The sequence below is a fragment of the Archocentrus centrarchus genome, chromosome 21 (genome assembly GCF_007364275.1).
Source record: "Archocentrus centrarchus isolate MPI-CPG fArcCen1 chromosome 21, fArcCen1, whole genome shotgun sequence".
In the NCBI taxonomy this organism is placed as follows: domain Eukaryota; kingdom Metazoa; phylum Chordata; class Actinopteri; order Cichliformes; family Cichlidae; genus Archocentrus; species Archocentrus centrarchus.
In genome coordinates, this window is record NC_044366.1 from 7,793,139 (window position 1) to 7,815,832 (window position 22,694).

The 22,694-nt window shown below is 40.6% G+C and overlaps 1 protein-coding gene across 2 annotated transcripts in view; it reads left to right on the forward strand.

Annotated features, from left to right (window-relative positions):
- Nucleotides 1-20,771, forward strand: part of hdac4 (histone deacetylase 4) — a 124,636-nt gene extending 103,865 nt beyond the window's left edge. For both annotated transcript variants that reach the window (XM_030757903.1, XM_030757905.1), the window contains 6 exons: nucleotides 272-369; nucleotides 6,288-6,406; nucleotides 7,165-7,298; nucleotides 14,398-14,482; nucleotides 14,680-14,821; nucleotides 16,179-20,771. In XM_030757903.1, the coding sequence (XP_030613763.1) occupies nucleotides 272-369; nucleotides 6,288-6,406; nucleotides 7,165-7,298; nucleotides 14,398-14,482; nucleotides 14,680-14,821; nucleotides 16,179-16,218 (618 nt within the window). In that variant the 3' untranslated portion in view covers nucleotides 16,219-20,771. The remainder of the gene's footprint in view (nucleotides 1-271; nucleotides 370-6,287; nucleotides 6,407-7,164; nucleotides 7,299-14,397; nucleotides 14,483-14,679; nucleotides 14,822-16,178) is intronic.
- The last annotated feature ends 1,923 nt before the right edge of the window (nucleotides 20,772-22,694 follow it).

The following is a 22,694-nucleotide window of genomic DNA, read 5'->3' on the forward strand; positions in this document are numbered from 1 at the left end:
AAAGGATGGGCATAGTGGAGTCACACATGTTTGGCTATTGTCACCATGACTAACAAGGGGTTGATCTGAAACTCATCATGTTGGGTTAATTAAGAATTCAAACTAGCAGCTGAGACCATAAACGCATCAAGAAAGTGTTTACTGAGGTCGTAGGTCAAGTAAGAAGTAGGGTCGTTTTCCCATTTCCCACAGAATGCTTTTATTTAATTTTTCAGACCCAGGCTACGGTCAGTCCACACATAACCCAGTTGTGTGTCTTTATGCTTCTTAGGTGGGCAGTGGAGCAGGTGAAGGTTTCAATGTGAACATGGCCTTTACTGGAGGACTGGACCCTCCCATGAGTGATGCAGAGTATCTAGCTGCATTCAGGTAAGACAGTGATATCACTTGCTGCTTTACAGAGAATTTGTGTACATTTTGTTTCCTGTCACGTAATATAGCAGCCCTGGAAGTGTTTCTTATAGAGCAATTTACATAACAGGCTGCAGTCTAATTCCTCCTGTCGCAGCCTTCAAGTATTAACTGCAAGGTGTAACAAATTATCTGTTGGTAGCTGTTAAGAAGTTATGGCGGTCGCCCTTATGCCAGGCGTGATTCCTGTTAGACATGTACGTAACCTTGCACAAATACAGGCATGGACTCAGTGCAGACATGTACCTGTCTCTTACACATTCCTAGTTCATACAGCTGGAAAGGAGCAGGCCTGGATTTGTTCCAGCACTCTTTGAAGATGAGTCCATGTTTGCAACTGACCGTCCATCTGGCCTGAGCCCGACACATCAAACCAACAGGCCGCTGGCTTATTGCAGCTTTAAGCACGCAATCTCCCGGAAGCACACCTTAGCTTTTTAATGCACCCCAGAACCCAGCGTGCTCTCGCTCAGCATCTCTTTCCTTTGTATTCTTCTCTCTCCTCCTCATCCTCCTCTTTCTACCCTGTGGTTTGCATGTGCATTGATGACAGCCACGTAATGTATATCACACTACAGCCATTACTTATAATCTATCACTGAAGCCAGTAGCTGCTGCAGTATGCCTCACACTCCAGCTGGGATACTATTTCACTCCCTTTACCCACATAGAAAGTATTATTCACAGGAATTTAATAAAACCAACACACATAAAGACTAAAAACCATCTACTGTATCAAATCACCCTTTAAATGTTAATGACTGTGTTGGCAATTGAGATGAATATAACTGAGAACCTTCCAATACTAACAACACAAGAGATTAGGAGGTCCTTAAATGACTAAGTTACTACTTACTTATTATTTCTAGTTTATTTTATTTTTGCAGGGGTAAGCATTATGCCTGTACATTCATTTCAAATTCTAGAAATTCTTGAAGTGATAATACTATAATAGTACCATACTATAATCATGAACATATGCAGTTTAGTGAAGGTCAACAAAGGGAAATTTTCTTTCACCACAACTCCCTTTAATTAGGAATTAGCCTCAGAGTTCTCACTTTTTTTTCCGTTAAGCATTATACAGTGGTTAATAATGATAATTTTAACAGGCTCATGCACACACTGGGCTAAGAACGTTGACATCATCTGGATCAACCTTTTTTTAATGCCCTTGTTTTGTTGTGTGCGTGTTTGCCCTGGGGTGAACACTCGTGTGATGAACACAGATACATGCATTTGCATATTGGTCTGTGTTTGCTTAAGTTATGTAATTGTGATTCAGTCTTCTTTGAATTAGAGTTCTGAAGATCTGAAGTGGAGGAGAATAGGAGTTTGATGTTTGTGAACCTCAGATCCTGTCACCATTAATCCCCAGAGGCTTCAGCAGTATTGGACAATTTATAGACCCCACAGGGACACTAGCAAAAACGTCCTGCAGGTCATAGATCTGCCGCACACACTCACAGGCACGCATACCTCTTGCGTGTACTCATTCTCTTACAAATGCATCATGCCCTGATTCAGATTTGCACGACTGTGTGCAAGATGTGTAAATGCACAAACATAGACCTTTTGCTATCTGTCTGCTCACGCATCTACAGCACTAAATAAACACCTGATGAACACAGTCTCTCTTTCAAACTTAATATTCGTCTGTGTGTTGTGGTCTTTTCTTTCCTGTCTTGAGGAAGGGATGCGTGCCTTGCAGCCAGTACCTTCCCATTCCTCCTCTGGCCTGTGCCACGTTGCATTTGCAGGGGATCAAGTCTGAGCCTCCAGAAAGCACAGAGAAAAAAGATAAGAAAATTGGCTCTAATGAAAACCAGAAGCACCGTCTCTTTCTCTCTCTCTCTCTTTCTCTCTCACCCCCCATCCCACCCACCCCCTCTTTTGCCATGAACTTGGAAAGACGAGAGAGGAGGAGAATTAAATTTAATTCAAACCAGCTCTCCGCAGAGCCAGATGACAGGGCTTTGAAGTGTAAGTGTGCGTGTGTGAGTTTTTCGCTCTTATTCTCTCTCTTCTCCCGCTCTCCTGTTCATTTTTTTATGAACGAAGGGGGGAAGCCTGCAGTTTAACCTTTTGTTTGCTGGTTTGATGAGTGCTGCTCCCTCTAAAGGACAGCATCTTTTTTTTTTTATCTTGTGTCTCGGCAGGCCTTACGTTGGGTAGATGAGGATCAATTTCTCTGATCTTTAAAACCTTTAAAGAACAGCAATCAGTCATCTTTGACATATTCACAATAATATAATAATATAGCTGTTTTGTTTTTTTTATATATATTTTTTCTTTTGGTTTTTTTTAATCCTGTACATCACAGTACCACCTTTAATCCCTTTTCTTTTCATGTTACAAAACTGAAGTACATTGGATCATAGGGCATAATCAAGATCTGGCAATGTATAAATTCAGGACTAGAGTAATTACACAAAGATGTGTAGTCTCGAGAGGGGAAGTTTTTCTTGGCTCAGAAAATTATCGCTATGCCAGGACCTATTGCCGTGTTAACTTGTGCGAGTATGCACACTTGAAATCATGTTGGGCGACAAGTGCCAAATACTAAAAGTGCTCATTGGAATTAGACTCCTTCTCTTTCTAAAGATTGAGAAAATACCCCCAATGATGTCACCAGGCTTATCTTGGCTTGTCGAGACGAGAAGTGTAAGATCCAGTGTTTTTGAACCTGAACTCTGCTGCATTTATTTTGAGCATTCTTTTTAAGTTCGTCTCCCACAAGTCCCCCAACATTACAAATAGCAATGATAAAGTGCTGAAGTCTAATAGCCTTGCAGCATTCCTTCGTGCTCTCTGTGCATACAGACTCAGCTGACACATGTGCACCTGTTGCTAGGTAAGCCAAACAATGCTAAACAAAAGTTTATACCATGTAACTGACAAGTAATTGTATTTGCAGTTAAATCTAACTGGGAAAGAGCCAGCAGTGGTTTAGATTGCAGCCTCTTTGGTCAGGATGTCCCATAGCTTACGGCTCAGTCGTAAACTCTCCCCTCCCTTAATTAACAACGTCTATTTCATCTCTGCATGCATAGCCTCTGATTCACGCACAATTAGCCCTTCTCAAAACCACTTACTTCCCTCTCTTCCAGTCTGGTAATTGATTACTGTGGCTTTTTATTTGTTTAAATGTCAGGATATTATTCCAGTGGGGTGGGGTCTGGAACTGTTGACACCAGCCGTTTTTCAGCATTGTGACCAGAACTGTTGCTGTCTTTGCTCAAGGTTGGAGGAGGGGGTGGAGGAACCCTTAGTGGTTGAAGCATATCCTTGGCAGTCAAGGTTTCCCATCGCGTCGTGTGTCAGGCCACATAAGCGTCTGTGGCCGGCTTCTTTTAGTGTGGGGTCTTTATGGCCCCCAAATGTTAATGGGCCAAGGTTGTGTGCTTATGTAAATTTAGCTGTTAGTCAGAGTGTTTAACAAATAGATAAAATCTGAAACTGAGTCTGAACAAAACTCCCTCCCTGAGTACTGTGCTTTTCAAGTGAACATAAATTCACACACAGTTATCTGTTTTGAGTTCTGCTCATATATAGTTTTGTGTTGACAGCTGTCTGTCTTAAAGTATATCAAACACTGGAAAACAACAGCAAAAAAAAAAAAAAAAAAACAGTCTCTGTGTTTTACCCCATTCATCCACTTTTTATTTATGGCTTTACTCGATTAAGTCCACTTTATTTTTCACCATATCTGTCTTTCTCACTAAAACTCATTCATCTTCTTTTGGCTGATGTTTTTGTCTGAAATGCTGCCAGTTGCATGTTAGCACACAGTGACGCGTATCCTTGCTGTCTGGGACTCCTAAAACCCTCCAACCTCTCCCTCAGACAGCTGTGTGTATGTATGAGTGTTGTGTTGTGGTGGGGGGTGGGGTGCGCACAGCTAAGGGTTATAATTTGGTGGTGAGCAAGAGATGGAAAAACCTGTGGCCTACGGAGCTCAGGGCATGCCGCTCACCCACAGCTGGCAAACCAGCACCGTGTTCCTGAGGTCAGCAAAGTACAGGGGACCTACAACGAAACCCTGTGGTACTCCATCACTCGCAGACCTCACCAAAACACTACTTGCCCAAACATCCCAGTCCTCAAAAAAATTGTTGTGCAATAGCCAGAGGTTCCACAGCGAATGACAGAGGCACTTGTTTTGCCATCTGGGAAGTCCTATTTATGAACTCAGTTTGACATTGTAAATTATGCTAAACCAGAATGCTGTGTCACATGATATGTCCGTGCCATTTCTATTATTTCTAGTTCAAGGATTGATTATTACACATTTATAATTTATACAAACCCTTTGAGTTAAGTAAAAGTTGTATTATTATTATTTTTTTCCTTTAAGCAATGGCCTGGTTTGTGATTAAACTATAAAAATTGTTGTCTGATACTCTAAAAAAATGATTAAATGTAAATCAGTCTCATTTTATCTAATCTTAGTTTAAAAGTGCCTTTTTTTGCCTCTTTTCCAAACAAGGGCATCATATAAACCAGACTGGATTTTCAAACCACAGTTTGCAGTGAATCATTACACACCATTTGATTTCTGTGTATGACACATTGCGCACAAGCAGTCAGATGAAGGTTGTACACAAGCAGCCCTCATTCACCACACCCATCCAGTCTTAGTTAGTCTCCATACTTAACATGCATACACATATGCAATTATATCTGTCCTTCTGTTTTTCCTTTTTACTTAAGGTTCATCCGGTACATTGCACTAAATTTCCAAAGTTCCCACTTCAGTTTATGTGGCACTTTTCCTTACCACACACATACTGTACAAACAAACTGATTAGTTGGATGTTTGCTTTGAAAACCATGAAATGGAGAGAAATGCCATTTAAAAAAAAAAAAAAAAAATCAAAAAGACAGCAATTCATTCAAAGTGCAAATGAAATGTAGCATCTCCAGAATGGAAGAAAATAACATCACAAGGACAGTAAGAACACTAAAGGCATTTCTGAGTATATTTATATTTGTAGCAGTGCTCAGAACACTTGTCTTCTTTTAGCCATCAGGACTAACACAATACTGATAGTAGGTCAGTTGAGCCTTTCCTTGCATTGTTATTTCTTTACTGTTTTCCTTAAAGGTAAATGATGCAAAATATATTTTTTACATTTATAAATCTTTTCCTTTGGATTATAATTTAAAATGTTGGTCACATCTAAAGTTGTTTTTGGTGCCTTATTCTTCAGTTGTCATGGTTCTATGTTTAGTTGTGAGTTCCTTATCCTTTGACACAGTTTCATGTATTGGAAATGTGGCAGTGGGAACAACTATCTGTTTACATTCACATGGGACAGTTTCTGATATTGTTATAATTTAATCTTGAAATCTCAGGCTTGGTGGTTTTGATTATACTTACGGTGGTTTAAGCAGCATTTTTTTCATCTAAACTATGTACTGTATTGAATTTTTTTATTTTTAAAGAAATACTTGTTTAATACATAAGAGCAGCCCAGTCACCCCCTCATTTCCACCAAATACTATATGTGACAGCTCAAGAATATCCTGTTGCAAGAATGCCGGTGAAGTGTAGTGTGACATTTTTGATAACCTTGCTTGGAAAATATAATTCACCACCAGGCTGTGGGACAGAATGTAGCCTCGGTCATCACCAAGGTTTTTGTGACGCTTTTGAGAAACGGCAGACTTTTAAATTACTTCTGGTAACTTCTGGTAATAAGCAAAGCAAATAAAGAACACACATGCACTGTTATTCATACAAACTGATATGTAATGCCAAAATGTAGACCTCAAAAGCTAAAAAAAACCTTATCACTGTTTGAGATTTAATTAAAGTGTTCACCACAGCTACATTACCTTGATGCTTATTGTTCTTCTATTGCTTCTTGCAGAACGGTGGTCATGCCTATTGCCAATGAGTTTGCGCCTGACATGGTTCTGGTATCTTCTGGTTTTGATGCAGTAGATGGACATGCTCCACCACTTGGTGGATACAAACTGACAGCCAAATGTAAGTACTGATTAGAACTGTCCATTTAATTTTATTTAAACTGTATTATGTGCGTTAGATAAAAAAAAAAAAAAATTCTCAAATCAGTATTTTATCTATGGACTGACTCACATCTTATTGCATGCTTTCTATATCTCACATACATCACTCCTGTTGTATATGTTTTGTAATGCCACATTTCCAGTAGTAGGAAAGACACACAAGCATAAACTCACACTTTGGTGTGCATTTTATATATCTGACTCGTATATTCAGATCCAGACCTTGGCGTGCCAGCAAAATGCTTTTCTAAAACCATCCTGCAGATCTCAAATAAGAGCCAGGGGTCTTTGTTGTCCAGGGGGGCGTTATGAGTGGTTTAAAGAGGATTGCGGGAAGAGGGGATATGGTAGAATTTGGAGGGACTAAAGTATGGCTGAATGCATATGTAAGAATTCCCCTCCTCCTGAGAGGAAAAACATCAAAGGCTGTGACAAGACTAAATGCAAAGCCACATTTATTAAAATTAAACCTGGCTCATATTAGGGCTTGGTTTTTGCCCCCCAGTAAATCCGCAGTGCACTCTTTCTCTTTTCCTCTCTGATGCAGTCACCCCTTCCTTCATCCAACCCCTTTTTTCTGTCTTTTTTCTTTGATCAATATCCAGAAAGGAAGTTAAAGGCTGAATACCGCTCTCCCCTATTTCATTCTTCTTTTTTTCCTTGCTCCTTCTCTCTCCCTCCCTTTGCCATTTTTGCTGTCATTTCCTGTCTATCCAGGCTTTGGCTACCTGACCAGGCAGCTAATGGGTCTGGCAGGCGGTCGGTTGGTGCTTGCCTTGGAGGGGGGTCACGACCTCACAGCCATATGTGATGCCTCCGAAGCCTGCATCTCTGCTCTGCTTGGCAATGAGGTAAGATGTGTGGAGAAAGGACAGAATACTTGAAATATTTGTATAAATTGTTGTCAATCTATCCTCGAGCAACACATAAAAGACAGGTTTGCCCAGGTCAGCTGATATGACAGTTGGAGCTTGTGAATATACCACAGTACATCTCAGATGTTAGGAGGTGTTACGTTGTGCTAGGAGCATAAAATTTCATAATAAAATTGCACACAACACAAAATTTTGATTCTTGGCTGCATCGAAAGTTGGAAAATCACTTTGCTACAGTAAAATATTTATATAATTCTTACACTGGAGTTTGAGCTTGTCCAATGCTGCACTGCAGACCTTCAGCCAATGATGCCAAAACAAAAAGTGAATGAACCGTTGAGTAATGATGCAGTTTCCTGATTTGCTTTTGAAGTAGTTCAGGATTTGATATTTAAGTGTTTGTCCTGTATTTTCTTACATTATTGCACATAATGACATTGTTTTAGGCATTAGAACTTGCTCAAGGATGAACCCTTCCTTTACAATTTTTAATACAGCGCAAGCTTGTACAATTCTGCAACAGCAGGCTATTTTTTTTTTTTGTAACTGATCCAACCCCAGGCTCTTCATATTTTCTTCATCCAACCTACCGCTTAGACAGGAAGTGAGCAGCAAACACACACCATACTCAAACACACACATGTACGTCAGAGGGAGGATTTCCAGGCAGAGGGTTAATTGTGGGAGTGTGTAGGTTGGGCAGTGGAACTGAACAAACATCAGCGCTCTATGATTCATGGCTGCCCACAGTTTTCTTCTACTGTAGCTAGTCCAGAGGCCGATATCGTGTTTCTGATTCGTTGCAAAAGCCCCACTGAATTGTGGTGTGAAGTTGAGATTATTGATATACACTTCTTTATATCACGGATTAATATCCAGCCTGACATTATATTAAATTAATTTATTTTCGGAAAGCGAACACACTGAACTGTTGCTGGAGTCTTAGCCACAAGCACACAAGAGTGTTGTCATTGGATTTGTTTCTGTACCTGCTAAAGCCATTATCTTCTGCCAAGTGAGACATTCAGATCAGCACAGAGCTCTACAGTCTTGTTTAGCACTATAGAGCACCTTGAAATCCATACAGACTACCTGCTTGACTTCACATTATACCATGTGGTGTAACAATGTATTGATGCAGTAATATTAGCAAATTCCTTGGGACAGTTTAATGCAATATGACATCATAAGATCATGCTGCAAAAAAAGCAAAAATATAATATTAGTATATTTTGCTAGTCAGTTTTGTGAGGATGGTGTGTATCTGTATCAGTCGTGTAGAAGGTAGGATCTGTGCATCCCTAAGCATCGTGATGCTGGCCTGTAAATGCATTTGTAAAAAGAAAACCCAGCACGATCTTGTTCCATGTGGATTTTGGACTCTAATCTGTGACCATATTATTTAACTTCTGTCACTGCACCTGAACATTTTACCGTCTTCTGGAGCACAAAGACACTGGCCACTGCAGATTGCAGGGCCGTTCAGTGACACTGCACAAACTGGAGCTTGGTAAATTGCAGCGTGACCATGTTGGCTGTTCCTTCTTGCAGTGTGTCAAACCTATCAAAGAAACCTTAAAGCTCATGGGAAATGCATAAACTCGGAGGCTAAATTTAATAACTTACCTCTGTTTACCTGCATTTTGCCCACCAATGACTTAAGGCTCCAGTACATCTGCCATTACATCTATTAAGGCTCCAGGAATTCAAGGACACATCAGAAGGGTGGATGCTTTTCGCTGTCACGGAGGCTTCTGCACATGACTTCCAGCTTGAAGGACGCTTATGTTACTCACAGTACCGCCCTGCAGCAAAAATAATATTTTAGGCCAGGAGTTTTACTTCTTAAGTTTCAGCAGCCTGTAGAGCACTGTACTCAGCAGGGGTTTGGAGGAGGTACCTGGGTGAGTGCCATGGGGAGCTGAAAATTTGAAAATAGGCAGGAGGCAGGGCGCGTCAATTGCCCCAGCTCTGCAGGGCGTCCCTCTCACCCAGGGCCCTGTCATTGATACACATATGAAAGTGGTTACCCTCACACCTCTTCCAGCAGGGTCAGCCTTGGTCTAGGAATCCGATAATAAAAGGAAATGGAGCAATCATTTGAAGTTGGGAGGGAGGAAGCTATTGTTATCAAGCATCTGTAAGGAGCGTTGTACCTGTGTGGGTCTTCAAAGTCCGGAATAATAGCTCTGCGGCTTTTTCAATAAACCTGTCTAGTATACAAGTCACAACAACTTGGCTTCATTTTTTATTATTTTTTTAATCTTGAAAAATTATTTTAAATATATATTACAGCAGCCTGACAGGAAATGCTGTACAGAAGGCCTTATTGGCATGGTTGAATTAGCGGACTGGTTTTAATAAAGTTGTGAAGAACACAAACGTAGATGTTTTTGACTTACTAAGTATAGAACTGGAGTTTGCATGACTTGCACCGGCTGGCTCTTTGGCAGCAAGTGATGTCAGCCGTTTGAACAAAGGCAGATCACTCAGTTGTTTGGTGCTTTGATAGCTGATGGCAAAAAAAAAAAAAAAAAGCTACAATGTCCCTGATCAGATCAAAACAGCAGGAAGCAAGTGTTTCTAACGTAATCTCAGCAAAGGTTTCTGTAATGGACATGGAATGTTGATGGAAAACGTTAGTGGGGGATTGAGCTAGAGGGATGGGATAAAAGGCCTGTTTTGTTTTTCTGTTCTGGTAAAGGCAAATGTGGGGCCTGGAAGTTTAGGAACAGCGTAGCCTTGCAAACCAGGCTGATGGTTCAAGGCCATCTGGGCATCAAATTAATAATGGTCAGAAAGGGAAAAAAAAAAAAAGTTTTTTGAATGGCTGAGTACGTTTTTTTTCCCTCAAGACTGTATTTTAGTTTGTGTGTGTGTGTGTGTGTGTGTGTGTGTCAGTGGAGTGGACTGAGGCATAAGACCACAGCTGGATTAGCTGGTCAGCTGTGCTTTTGTTTATGTTGCTTCAAACTGCCCCGGGGGGGGGTTGTATTGTCTGGAGGTGTCATGAACCCAATACATCACCATAACAGAAACTCTGTTCTAATTATAGCATCTACTGTAGCTTAGATCATAAAATGTGTTCGGTGATATTGTTGGTGCTCTTCGGTGTACCAGTTTTGGACTTGCAGATGATTCGTCATCATGCATATTAACTTTTTCAGGATTAACAGCATACTGCAAAGCCCCATATTCTTTATCGTATATACATTGATGTACAATATAAATGGTAAATATAACATATGTATTTTGGCAGTCACAACACTGGAAACAAAACATCGCGGAGGTGTTCCTTACATCATCTCCTCCTCCTGTGTGTCTTGTACTTTCTCTGTTTTACTCTTGAATTGTGTGAGAGTTATAGCCGTACTTTCTTTGGCAGGTTAAGATGAGTTTTGCTATAATAAGTATTAGGTTTCTTTTGAAAGCAGCTCAAATTAGCTGGGAAAGAGAGGGACAAAAAAAAACTGCTGAATGGACTTTACAGGCTCTTTTATTCAGCCCCAGCACTGTAATGCATAATGGTGAAGTTTCTCTAGTTAAACAGCTCATGAATGATGCATTGGCATCTACACTAGTCAACTCTGAACTCTGGACTAATTGATGATTGCTCACAAACAGATGTTGGCCCAGCTCGAACCACGGTTGTTAGCAATTATTTGATAAACAACTGGGTAATATGCTAATTGTTACCAGCTGTCAATGAGGTTATTCTGTGTGTTTACACTCCAGTTACAGTAAGACGCTCGACTTCACCTGTCCCACCCCCACCCCCAATTTGAGTCTGACTGTTCTCCACTACTACACAACCACCCCCCCACCCCCCGGTCCCCAACAACAAGGCAAACCGACACCTTTTTTCCAAAAAAGGTTTCCTGCTTTGCACAGTATACATCATTACTTTGTTCACTTAGCATAACATAATCAACTGGTTTTAGTGACTGCCAACATATGCACATGGACACAACAGTAAACAATAGATGCCTTGTGCACTTTTTCTTTGCTGAACAAGTAGAATTCCTCCTCTTTCCACTGTTATGGTTTCAGCCTCTCTCAGGAATGTTTTTACCGGGCCACATTCCTCACTCAGCTCTCAGCTCATGGCTTTCCATGGTGTCTCAGTTTTGTTGGCCAGGGCCTTTTTGCTTTGGACAGCTGTGTCACAGAGAGATGCAGACTTCCTCTGAAATCAGTCAAACCATCATTAAAGTACCTAGATAGTCCTTGTAAGGCTAGTACCACCAGGTCAAATAAACAGAAATGTCATTGTAGATGATGTGGTAGAGAAAAGTGGGCTTGTGTATAATGCACTTGCATATTTGTGTGTGTGCATATATGCATTTGCCATACCTGCCGGGTGGGGGCCCCTGCAGTACCCTGACAAGAGCCATTAAAGTTTATAAGCGTGAGGCCCAGCTGTCAATCAAGCTGACAGACTGCCCCTGTCCAACTCTGCTCTGACGTGAACCTCACGAAACCCCAGAGAACCCCTGACCTCGCTTTGACAGGGAGCTGACGCAAGCTGGATTTGTATGAGCTGAGTGGGTCTGGACTGGGACTGGCTTGGGTTATGGTGAGTAGATGGTGGCTGTAGCCTGAAGGTTGGAGAAGTTAGTTTTGACTAAAAGATTAATGATTTCAGTCTACAGACTTGGAAATTTTGAGATGGGATAATAAGCACTGCTGTTTCCTTCTCTGCCACAACTAAAGTAATGTTATACCACTTTTAAGGAGCAGAGTTGCATTTGACTTGGGTCATTTAATGTGCTTCTCTCTCCCTCATTTTTGTCCAGTCAGTTAAATGGCATTTGAAATTACAGTATCGCATAAATGTAAGTCCATTTCTATGCAATGGCAACATCAGTTGAGAAAAAGCCAGACAGCATTCATTTCATGTCCACCCCTGATGAAGACGAGGGATCTGAAGGAGATCCAGCTGACATGGGTTGACGCGTATGTCACTGTCAGTCTAAATGGGTTACTAAAGAACTGAACCTTTTAAGTTCTTCAGTAATTGAGCTCCATGGCTGTAGATTATGGGCAGCCAGCTTGTTCTCATACCTAGCCTATCACTGCCAATTTATCAAAGGAGCCGGGGTCTCACAGAGCTCTACAAATACTTTGGTATCTTTGCTGTGGAGAACTGGGTTGCAGCAGTAATGAGACTGGTCTCTCACTTAATAATTTTAGGTCAGTGTTGTGGAAATGCATATTTTAACCCTAAGCTGAAGCAAGCAGTGAGCGAAAATGAATAAGAAAGGAAACAAATAGGTGAATGAAAGCCAAGCAGGCCCCCAGGTGTGTCGAGGCACCAGGGTCTTATTTCAGCTGTACCAGTGGATAGAACGGCGTTACGTGCAATATTTGAGAACACGCTAGTCACATAAGAAAGTAAGCTATGAGGAGTGCACACTGGCATATAATTTTGCTGGATCTTGTCGTTGTTTCCTTTCTCTCAGAGCTATCAGCACAGTCACCTCCACAGTCACCTTACCGTCATCCTTCACGGTCTTCAGTAATGGCAGCAACTGAATGCAGGATAACACTCAAAGATTAAACTGGTCTAATCTGAGTGGAAATGTATGATTTCCTTTTTATTATTTCATCAAAGAATCCAGTGATTTTAGTGAATAAAAAAGAGGAAAGTACTTTGACATATGATATCTAGCTGCATCAACTGATTATCTGAAATAAGTTGCTCTCGTTTATGGCGCTTTTGTCACACGTGCAGTTAAACGGTTGTATTTGGACTCCTGATTTAAACATTGCGGAAAAGTAAGGTTGGCTTTGACTTATTACATAGATAAATAGTTGAACTGCACAGAGGTTGATAGATAGTCATTAAGCTTTACTAGGCGTAATGACTTGTCCTTTGTTACTGTACATTACTCTGGATGAAAGTGTCAGTCAAATATTTAGTCCAATAAAAATATTGTGCTAAAACTGTATGTGTGTGTGTGTGTGTGTGCGCGACCTCTGTCCATTCTTGAGTGCATGATGTAGCCTGCCGTGCCACAGTAGGATTAAAGTATCCCTCTCCCCAGACTGCCTTTTCCCTCTTCCCTCTGAACCCCTCCCACACACTATTTGTTTTAATTAAAAGAAAACTTCCAGCCTTGGCCAAGCGAGACCAACCGACAATGACTTTTTCCTCTTCTCTCTGGCATTCTGCTCACAAATCTCAGGCCAAACTGTTTTTCTTTCTCTCATGTCTCTTTTTACATGTTTCTCAGTTGGTCCTTTATTCCGTTGGGGTTATGACTGAGCAGAAAAGGGATGCATGTTGTCTGTGGTGGAATGTAGAGCTGAAAGAGCCTGTTTGACAAGATGGGATGAGAAAGTGTCGTATGTGCAGTTGGCCAAAAGGGAAATTGAATCATTCCGGGTTGGGAAGGCACTTTGGGGAATAGCCCTGTTTTCTCTGAATTGCGGCTTGGAGCGTTCCATGGGTTTAGCCATGCTCCCTGAGGTGTGTGTTTGTGTGTGTATGTGTATGCCAATACAAGGGTTTGTGTGAGCTGGCAGTTTCCACTCTTATGCATCTGTTGCACTAGTATGTGTCCTTAGAGTGGGACACCGTACAAAGCGCGCATTGTCGTTTGTGTTAAAGAGTAGCAAAGCTCCTGATGAGTGGGAGGAGGTGTGCATCTGCGGGCCTATTTTCTATTGTGTCAGCAGCTCAAACTCGTTCCCCACCTTTTGGATTGACTCAACAGTGGGCTGTGGTCCACAATCAAAAATGATCCCTTAAACCTGGAGGGACCCACATTAGTTCAAGTGGAGTTTTGGAGCAACGCATCTGCACAACTGTCATTCGCATTTATAGAAAAGCATATCTAGCCATATTCAGCCCACTAGAGAAAATTCTTCTATACATTTATGTTCCCAGTAGGCACAGGGTCAGTGCCAAGTTTGAGCAGTTATACTTTAAAGGTGCAGCCTTACAGATGACTGTTCAGATGGTATAGTACTGATACTGTAAATACATGCAGCTCCATTGTTTTTAGTTTTTTATTTTGATAGAAAAATTAAGCAGGAAATGTGTTTCTGTATTATTTCCTGTTTGTTTCAGTTGGACCCCATTCCTGATGAGGTGTTGCAGCAGAGACCAAATGCCAATGCTATACGCTCTATGGAGAAAGTTATTGAAGCTCACAGTGAGTAGATCTTTTACAATTAGACACATTTTTCAGCATGTTTTATCCTTTTGTCATTATAAATAATAATTTGGTCCAGCTGGCCTACATCAGGGTAAATTCGGTGTCAGTTAGCCGTAAATATTATATCTCTATAAACAGTTTATCTGCATATCAGCAGTCCAGTTAGACACCCAACTTGTCCCTTTCTTTATTAGGTAAATACTGGTGCTCACTGCAACGCTCTGCTTCCACACTGGGCTATTCTTTGAGTGAGGCCCTGAAGCGTGAGGCAGAGGAAGCTGAAACCGTTTCTGCCATGGCTTCATTGTCTGTTGCAAACAAGCACATTGGAAAGGGGTAAGTTGTAGGAGCTTCTTGTCACTATTTTCGGTCAGATACAAAATACCAAAAAAAGATTTTGAGAAATCATGCACAACGTCCAACTCTGCAACCATGCAAAGAAAAATAATACAGCCTATGTGCAGTTTACAGTAACAAGATCCAGAAACATCTCTGCTTTTTGTTAGTCTGAGCTCAGTTAAGATGGACTGGGGCAAAGTGGGTAACTGTCCTCTGTCTTAAGAATTAATATATTTCATTTTATACTTGACATGTGTAACTTGCAAAACTATGAAGACAAAATTAATTATAATTATTATACAGAGGTTTGCTTCCATCTAGCAGTGTCTTTCTCGGGATAGGCCTGGCTTATTTCAGCAAGCTAAAGCCAAACTGCATTCAAGATGTATTAACAGCATTGCTCTGTAGTAAGAGTCTCAGTGCTAAACTGGCCCGTCTGCAGTCCAGATCTGTCGCCCTTTAAAAGTATTTGTTGCGTTATGAAGTGAAAAATGTACAAATATACTAATATTAGCATTTGATTCATTGATCATCAGCAATAGAATAGAATGCCTTTATTGTCATTATACAGGATGTACAATGAGATTGGTGTAAGGACCTTTTATAAAAGCAAGGATTTTGGCAGTTTGTTGGTCTGGAGCATTCAGGTGTGTTAACACAATGCCTCAGTCTTCCCAGGAATGAATGTATCAGCAAATTCACCCCAAGGTCAGACCGCGCAGTGCTCAGAGAGCCTGCAAAAAAAAAAAAAAAAGAACCAAAGAGCTCCATCTCAGACTCTACAGGCCTCAGTTAACATGTTAAAGTTCATGGCGCTGAATAGGTATGGCTTGTTTGGACGGGTTACCAGAGGAAAGTCTCTTCTCTCTGAAAAAACATGGCAGCACGGCTTAGGTCTGCAAAGTTTGTAATAAACAAGACTTGTAGAACAGATCAAGGTGTTGCAATGGGCCCGTCAAAGTCACAACCCAACTGAAATGCTGTGGCGGGACCGTAAGGGAGCTGCGCATAAATGAATGCCTGCAACGCTGCAAAGAAAAGTGGGCCAAAATTCCTTCATGATGTGAAAGACTGATAGTCATACAGAAAATTATTACTTCTAGTTATTGCTTCTAAAGGTGGTTCAGCAAGCTACTGAGTCATGGAGTGTACTTTTCACTGTACTGCAGAATCCTGTGGAAACATTCTTTTCAACACATGATTTCCCTGTTGTAGCGTTATATGTTGTATTTGTACTTTTTGTTTTTTTTAGTGAAATATTTGGTTTAATTTAATAATACACAGTTTTATTACTTCTCCTTTGTTCTTTTTTTTCTCCTTCCTTCTTTGTTCATCTTACCATCTATCTATCTAGGACTGAAGAGGAACCAATGGAGGAGGAAGCTCTTATGTAAAGAAACATTCTCAGCCTTTTGACCACTCAGACTTGTCTTTGTCTTTGGCATCTCGTCATGGAAGCAACAAGCAGAACTGACAAAAGTGGACAAAAACAGACCACTGAAGATGAGCGACCCATTTGCTGATCGGCAGTGCAGTTGTGTTACATTGCATTGCACTTAAAGACTTTGGATATAAGATTGTTTCAACTATCCCATAATGACAACCTCCAGTGCCAGTGCTTTTAAAACACTAGACAAGACATACTTTTGATTGCCAGTGAGAACCATACAGAGGATCTACAGTCATGTTATTCTGCTCTATCTGTGCTTTATCTTCATCTCTTCACTTTCATGAAGACCACCATAGCTATTGTGATTGTTACTCTGCACTAAAGACGGATTCCTGTTCTTGGAAGATATCTAAATGAGAGGAAAAAAGCTGTCAGAAATCCTACAATTTTCCAAGTTGTTGAAGGTTACAGATGAGAAAGGTCACAAACCTATTAACAGTAAAAGACATTTGTGCCTTCCCCCCCCCCAAACCTGGTGGAATTTTTTGTTGAACTCCACTAAAAGAGTTTTGCCTTAAAAATAGGTTTGGGACCAAGGCCTCTTCTCCCCCCCGAGCCCTTAAACATTTCTATCCTGGCAAGACATCTACTGCCTGCATGTTGTTGGCACATAGACTGAAGGACTTTGGCATGTTTACCTATAATTCCCTGCAACCAGCCTACTGTCTCAGCCCCCATCTTTTCCCCTCATTGTGAGTGTCAGCTTGGAAGGTAGTTCCCAGCCACAAGTTGGAGGTGGCTCCTTTGAAAAGGAGATTAATGGTTGGAGTTGTATCACGTAGGCATCAATTCTTTGTCAGAGGAAGATATACGTAGCATGCACTTTACTCGAGCAGCGAGGCTTCTGAAAGCTAGAATCCTCTTCATATTGTATGTAGTAGTTACATAATAATAAAGCCAAAGCATGACAGATTATTGTCTCTGTAGAGTGTAACCACTTACAGCCCCACACATATAACAAAGACTAAGCGGTGCCAGTATTTACATTAGAATTTGTCTCACTTTTTTAGACATTTGCAGAATGGAAATAAATTAATCTCACGTGGGCTAATTTGTTGAACCAGCCCTCTCTTCGAGACAAGGACCGTACCACCTGGGATTTTCCAGAGGGGTGTTTTGCAGCCTCTCACAGCTGGTTTAACATCTTTAGGTCCTTATCAAGCACATCTGCTTTCCACATGTCCGGTGCTATGAGGCAGGTGTGAATATGTCTGCCTCTTCATATACAATGAAGCACAAATTTTTCTTAATCCATTTTTTTTTATTGTATGCACACATTTTAATAGTTGTTCTGCATTAAAGCCGAGTCTTCTTTTGACAGCCAGTGGCTCAACTGAATATATTTGAGCTTTAAATGGCACATGTAGCTCAACCTGCCCTTTGGATTCTGAATCGCTTTGTTAGGTCGGGTCATATAAGCATTTTACTAAATCTGAGTATCAAATCTGAATCCGTTTGAATCAGCATTTTATATGTTAGAACTTGAATTCTTAATTGTGTATTCTTAATATTTAAGAAGATGAGATGTAAAGATTTCCTGCGCTGACTTTAATGATTTGAATTTTTTTTTTTTCGTTTAAATCGAGCTCATGATAAAGCTCCCAATCAGTTCCCAGCTAAAATAATCACTCAGTGCAACACACACAGCCACCAGCTTAGTTATAGTATTGTTTTGAGAACATGCCCAATTTAACAGGCCCAGTAACTTGTGGTTTTAAGAATAGCAGCCCCTGTGATCAGCATGCTAACTTCCTTCCAGCTTGTATTTGACCCTCTGGGCAACTACCTTCTGCCACCTGTATTTGACGTAAATACTAATCATGTCTTTAATGTAGTTTTTCAGTTAACAGGAAACCGAGTGATGCGGTGTTTACTGTTATTTACTGTACATAGGACACTGATCTCCTGAGTATTCCTGCCACACACGTGTGACAATTTTTGTTGATTTGTTTTTCTCTCATTTGCTTTTCTCTTTTTTTTCGGCTTTTGAGCTCTAGTGACTTATTTTTGTACAATTTAAATGTTTTCCTGTCGTTTTGTGCGTGTTGTCCACTCTCTGTTTCTCTGTCACGTTGTAAAGCTGACATACTTCATGGCAGGTGAGGGTTCAGACTCTGTTCTTAGTGGACGTTACATGAATATGTTTTCTGGGTTCAGGGTTTTTTGCAGGAGCGTTGGGATGCAAATGTTTCTACTTTGTATAATGATGGACAATTGTGTATTTACTGTCTGTTCATAGTAGATTTATATATAAAAAGAAATGAGTATATTATATATCTATACATTACAAAATACTATGATCTTGTTTCTGAAGTTGGTATTGAAAAACAATACTTTTCAGGGGTCTCACTTAGAGTTGGCCCTTTTAGGGTGTTACTGAAGGCACCTTTTGCTGTTGAGTGTGTATTGAGCAGCATTTTACTGGCTGTTTTTTGTCTCAACAGTAATGACTAGGTTTTGTTTTCATTATTTATCCCATTGGTACCACAACACTGTTACAGTAGGTGTGCAGTCACTCTGCTTAGCCTTGCATATTAATGCACATATTCATATACACCCCCACCCCCACCCCGTGCAGATGAAGTTGCAAACATATCTTGCCTGGCATCTGTTAAGTTTCAGTATTTCAAGAAATTTGAGACTATAATTTAAAATATGAATTTTCCATATCCAGAAAAATGCCAAAGTCATGTTTGTTCTTCTTTGTTAAAGATTATCATCTGACATATTAGAAAGGATAAGAAAAATAGCGAGGGTGGATTAGAATTGGAACGCGGCCATGCGTCCCCTCCCGTGTTAAATCACTATGACAGGCCTTGCAAATGGTTTTGTGTGATCAGCATTTATTTTTCTTATCAGGCCGAGTATGCTTAGTTTTAATTTGAATTAACATTTTTCAAGTTTGTAGCTGCAAGCTCATCAGCTTTGGTATGCAAGTTATGCTTCTGTATCTAAAAATCACAGTTTGATCACAGCAGTAGCCAACTTGTCCTGGCTTTTGCTGCACAGGAACCAAGGTATCTGTCTTAAAAAAAAAAATGGATTAAATTAGCTCATTTTAACTGAATGTATGTAACAGAGAGAGAGATCCCCTCTCAGTACAAATGCACCATTAATGTCCTTAAGTCTCTTAAACCTTTTCCATAGCTTTTGCAGTTGAGGTATTGAGGTCGAGATATTTGGTAGATTGCTTCCATCATCATCTTTTTATTAAATTTCCAACAATAATGTCTCCACAAATACAAGTTTGCATTAAATTGTGTAGAAAGTAAACCTTTCCAAAATAATACTTAAGGTCTGTTTGCACCAGGTCATGGTTTCATCTTTTGTTTTATTATAGATGTTTTTTTTTGGTACATTCCCTTTTAGACGCATGCACAGGCACATTGTTTTCTGCATTTTGTAGCTGTTGACCAGTTTGTTTTTTGTGTGTGTGTGTTACTTGCATAGTCGGGATGTGAAAACGCATATGATCAGGCTATCCTGAATATCACCTCAGCTGGGAAATGCTGACATCTCAGCTCATTTTAAGACACTTGAAGAGATGCTTTTCAGTAACCCAGCCCAGAACATTCCCAGAACCTTTGCACAGCAGTGCCAGTCATGGCTTTTCTTCTGTTTAATGCTTTGGTTTCTCAAACGCTGCCAAAACTAGCACTGTCTGGCTATTCTGGCCATCTGTCTTCACTGTTAGTCTTAAAACAATGTCCAGTAACCAAAAAGAAAAGAGAAAAAAGCAGCAGCATTCCATTTTGGTATAATTTCCATTTATTAGGAGGTAAATCTTTTTTATATTTTAACCCTCACAGAGCCAAGAACTGTCTGTTTATGTAGACGCCCTTTCCTGACTCCACTCCGCTCCTCCTCTTTTCTCCCTGCATGATCCGTCTATCTGCATGCATTACCTGTCTCTCCCCTGCAACATACCAGCACAAGGGATCAAGCACTGAAGGACTTTCACTGTATCCAAACTGTTTTATCTCTTTACTTCTTTTTGTTGTTTCTAGTATGGAGGAGTTTGGGGTGCTTTCCATGTTGTGCTTTTACCTGTAGCATATTGAATCATCAAACCTGGCAGACTTAAGTTGAAAAACTTACAAAAAAGAAATAGTATCAAGCACAGACGATAGATTTTATTGTATTTATGTAGAAAAATAAATTGTTTTAGTGGGATGCTTTGTAAACTATAAGACCAGAATGGACTTTTTTTTCTTTCTTTTTTTTAAACCAGGCGAGATGCGACTTTGGTGGATTTTTCAGAAGACATTTGTGTGTTTTTTGTCACATCTGAACTTATCAAAGGGCTCCATCCCGATACCTGGTCGTTGTTACAGTTGTCCATTCCAGTAAATAAGCCAGTTATCTCTATGACCACTGTGGTTCAAACACAAACAGTTCTGGGTTTACATATGTATAAAATGCATATTCTTTTTTTTTTTTTATCAGTTATGTTTTTTGACTTGTTCCACCATTGTTACAAAAATAGTACATTTTTCTCGGGAACCTTTGCTCTAACATGTTGTCTTTGACATGTACAATATAAAGTATTGTTTTGAAAAAACAACCTCAATGTGTGTTTTTATACCTGTAATGTTGGCTGCAAAGAAAAAAGTATAAAGGCAGATGTTCGGGATGTCATACACAGTAAAAGAAACGCCGCTAAGACTGAAAAGGATTGCATTTAAAAGTTGACTTAACCCAATCTGACTGCATTTACTCAACAAAGACACCATCTTATCTGCTTCCATCAATGTCCTGCTCATTGTTTTTGCAGCAGTGGGGTATGGTGGGTAATAACCACCAACATGTTGTTTATGCTGAATGCACAGAATTAACACTACAAACACCCACGGCTGTAATAGATATAATCCTACATAAACATGATATAATGCAAATACCACTCTTGGTAAAATAAAAATTTTAAAAATATGGAACCTGACCGCGGTATCTGATCCAGCCTTGCAGCCGTGTAGTTTCCGAGTGGCAGCCTTCAGGGGTGAAAATCAGTGCAAAAAAAAACCTGCAGTTTCTCTAAGAACCACTAGAGGCTGGACCTAAATGGGAGTCAATAGCTGGCTGTAGCTGATGGCTGTATCTGCCAAATTTCACTTCTAGTAATTCCAGTCACTGAACTGGCGCTCATGGCTATATTTATGCTGATGGTACATCCATTCATCCATCCATCCATTTTCTTAACTGGTCATTCAGTAAAGGATCATGAGAGGGGCTTATCCCAGCTAATATTTGTTGCTGGCTAACAAAGAGATAATCATTCATGCTAATATTCACACCTACAGCCAATTTGGAATCATCAATTACACTAATACTCTTGTCTTTGGCCACATCTGCAATGCACACTGACCATAAACCATTTGGTCACATGTTCTGTTCTAGCAGAAGTTGAAGGTTTGGCAATCCCCAGATTTTTTTTCTTTCAAGGTAATCTTCAGTTCCCACCAACAGCCTATTACACTGCACACAGCGCCCTCTAGAGGCAAAAAATGTGTTTATATAAATTTAAACATACAAAGTTGCGATCTCTTGTCCCTGCAAACAGCCTTTGGTGTGTAAAACTGCAGTAGGGTGCCTTTAAGTCCAGAGGTGGGCATCACTGGCAAGAATGGCAGCAAGGGCTCCACAGTAGCTTTGACAAGGATTAACCACCCATTTGGAGAGGTCAAAGGTCTTAGCCTGTGTCCGAATAAACAGTGTTGAGTCCCCGATGGTGGTGAAAGTAACGCTAAGACAGCAGTCCAAAAACAAACAAAGCCAATCCTGACTTTTCTCTCCTTGAATAAATATACGTGTCAATGCTTTCAGTCAAATAGTACAAATAATACCACTGTGGCAGGATTAGTGAGCTCGTCACAGTCTCTGTGACGAGCTCTAAATCATGGCGGTTTGAGAAACCATGCAGTGTCAAAGACGACTGGTTTCTTGAAAATTCAACTGAGACGTGAGGGACGATATTTACCATCTTACAGATGCTGAAAAGAGCTCTGACGGCTACTACAAGCAAACGGGATGACAGTAAAGCTGGGAATGCGTTCTCTTTATGGTTCCTCTGTGCCTTGAGATGCTCTAATGACGCGCTTGTGACACACACAGACTGCCCGTCTCACCTTAAGTTCACAGTATTCCCACTATGTAGTGACACACAACCCCTGTGCCCCCTAAGTCAGGTCAGGTCAGAGAAAGGGTGAAGCCCTGCTAGTTGAACCCCCCCCCCCCCCCCCCCCCCCCCTCCCCCCTCCTGAAGCTCAACCCACAAGATGGTTTCCTCTTCCACAACAAAGAACTGAAAAGTCAGAAATCTTGGGAACCCCCCCCCCCCCTTTACTACTTTTCCCCTCTCATTTCCCTGCAGTGACATTCTGGTCTGCGGCAGCTTTCTTGCCTTGCTCATCTTCCTGCAACGTC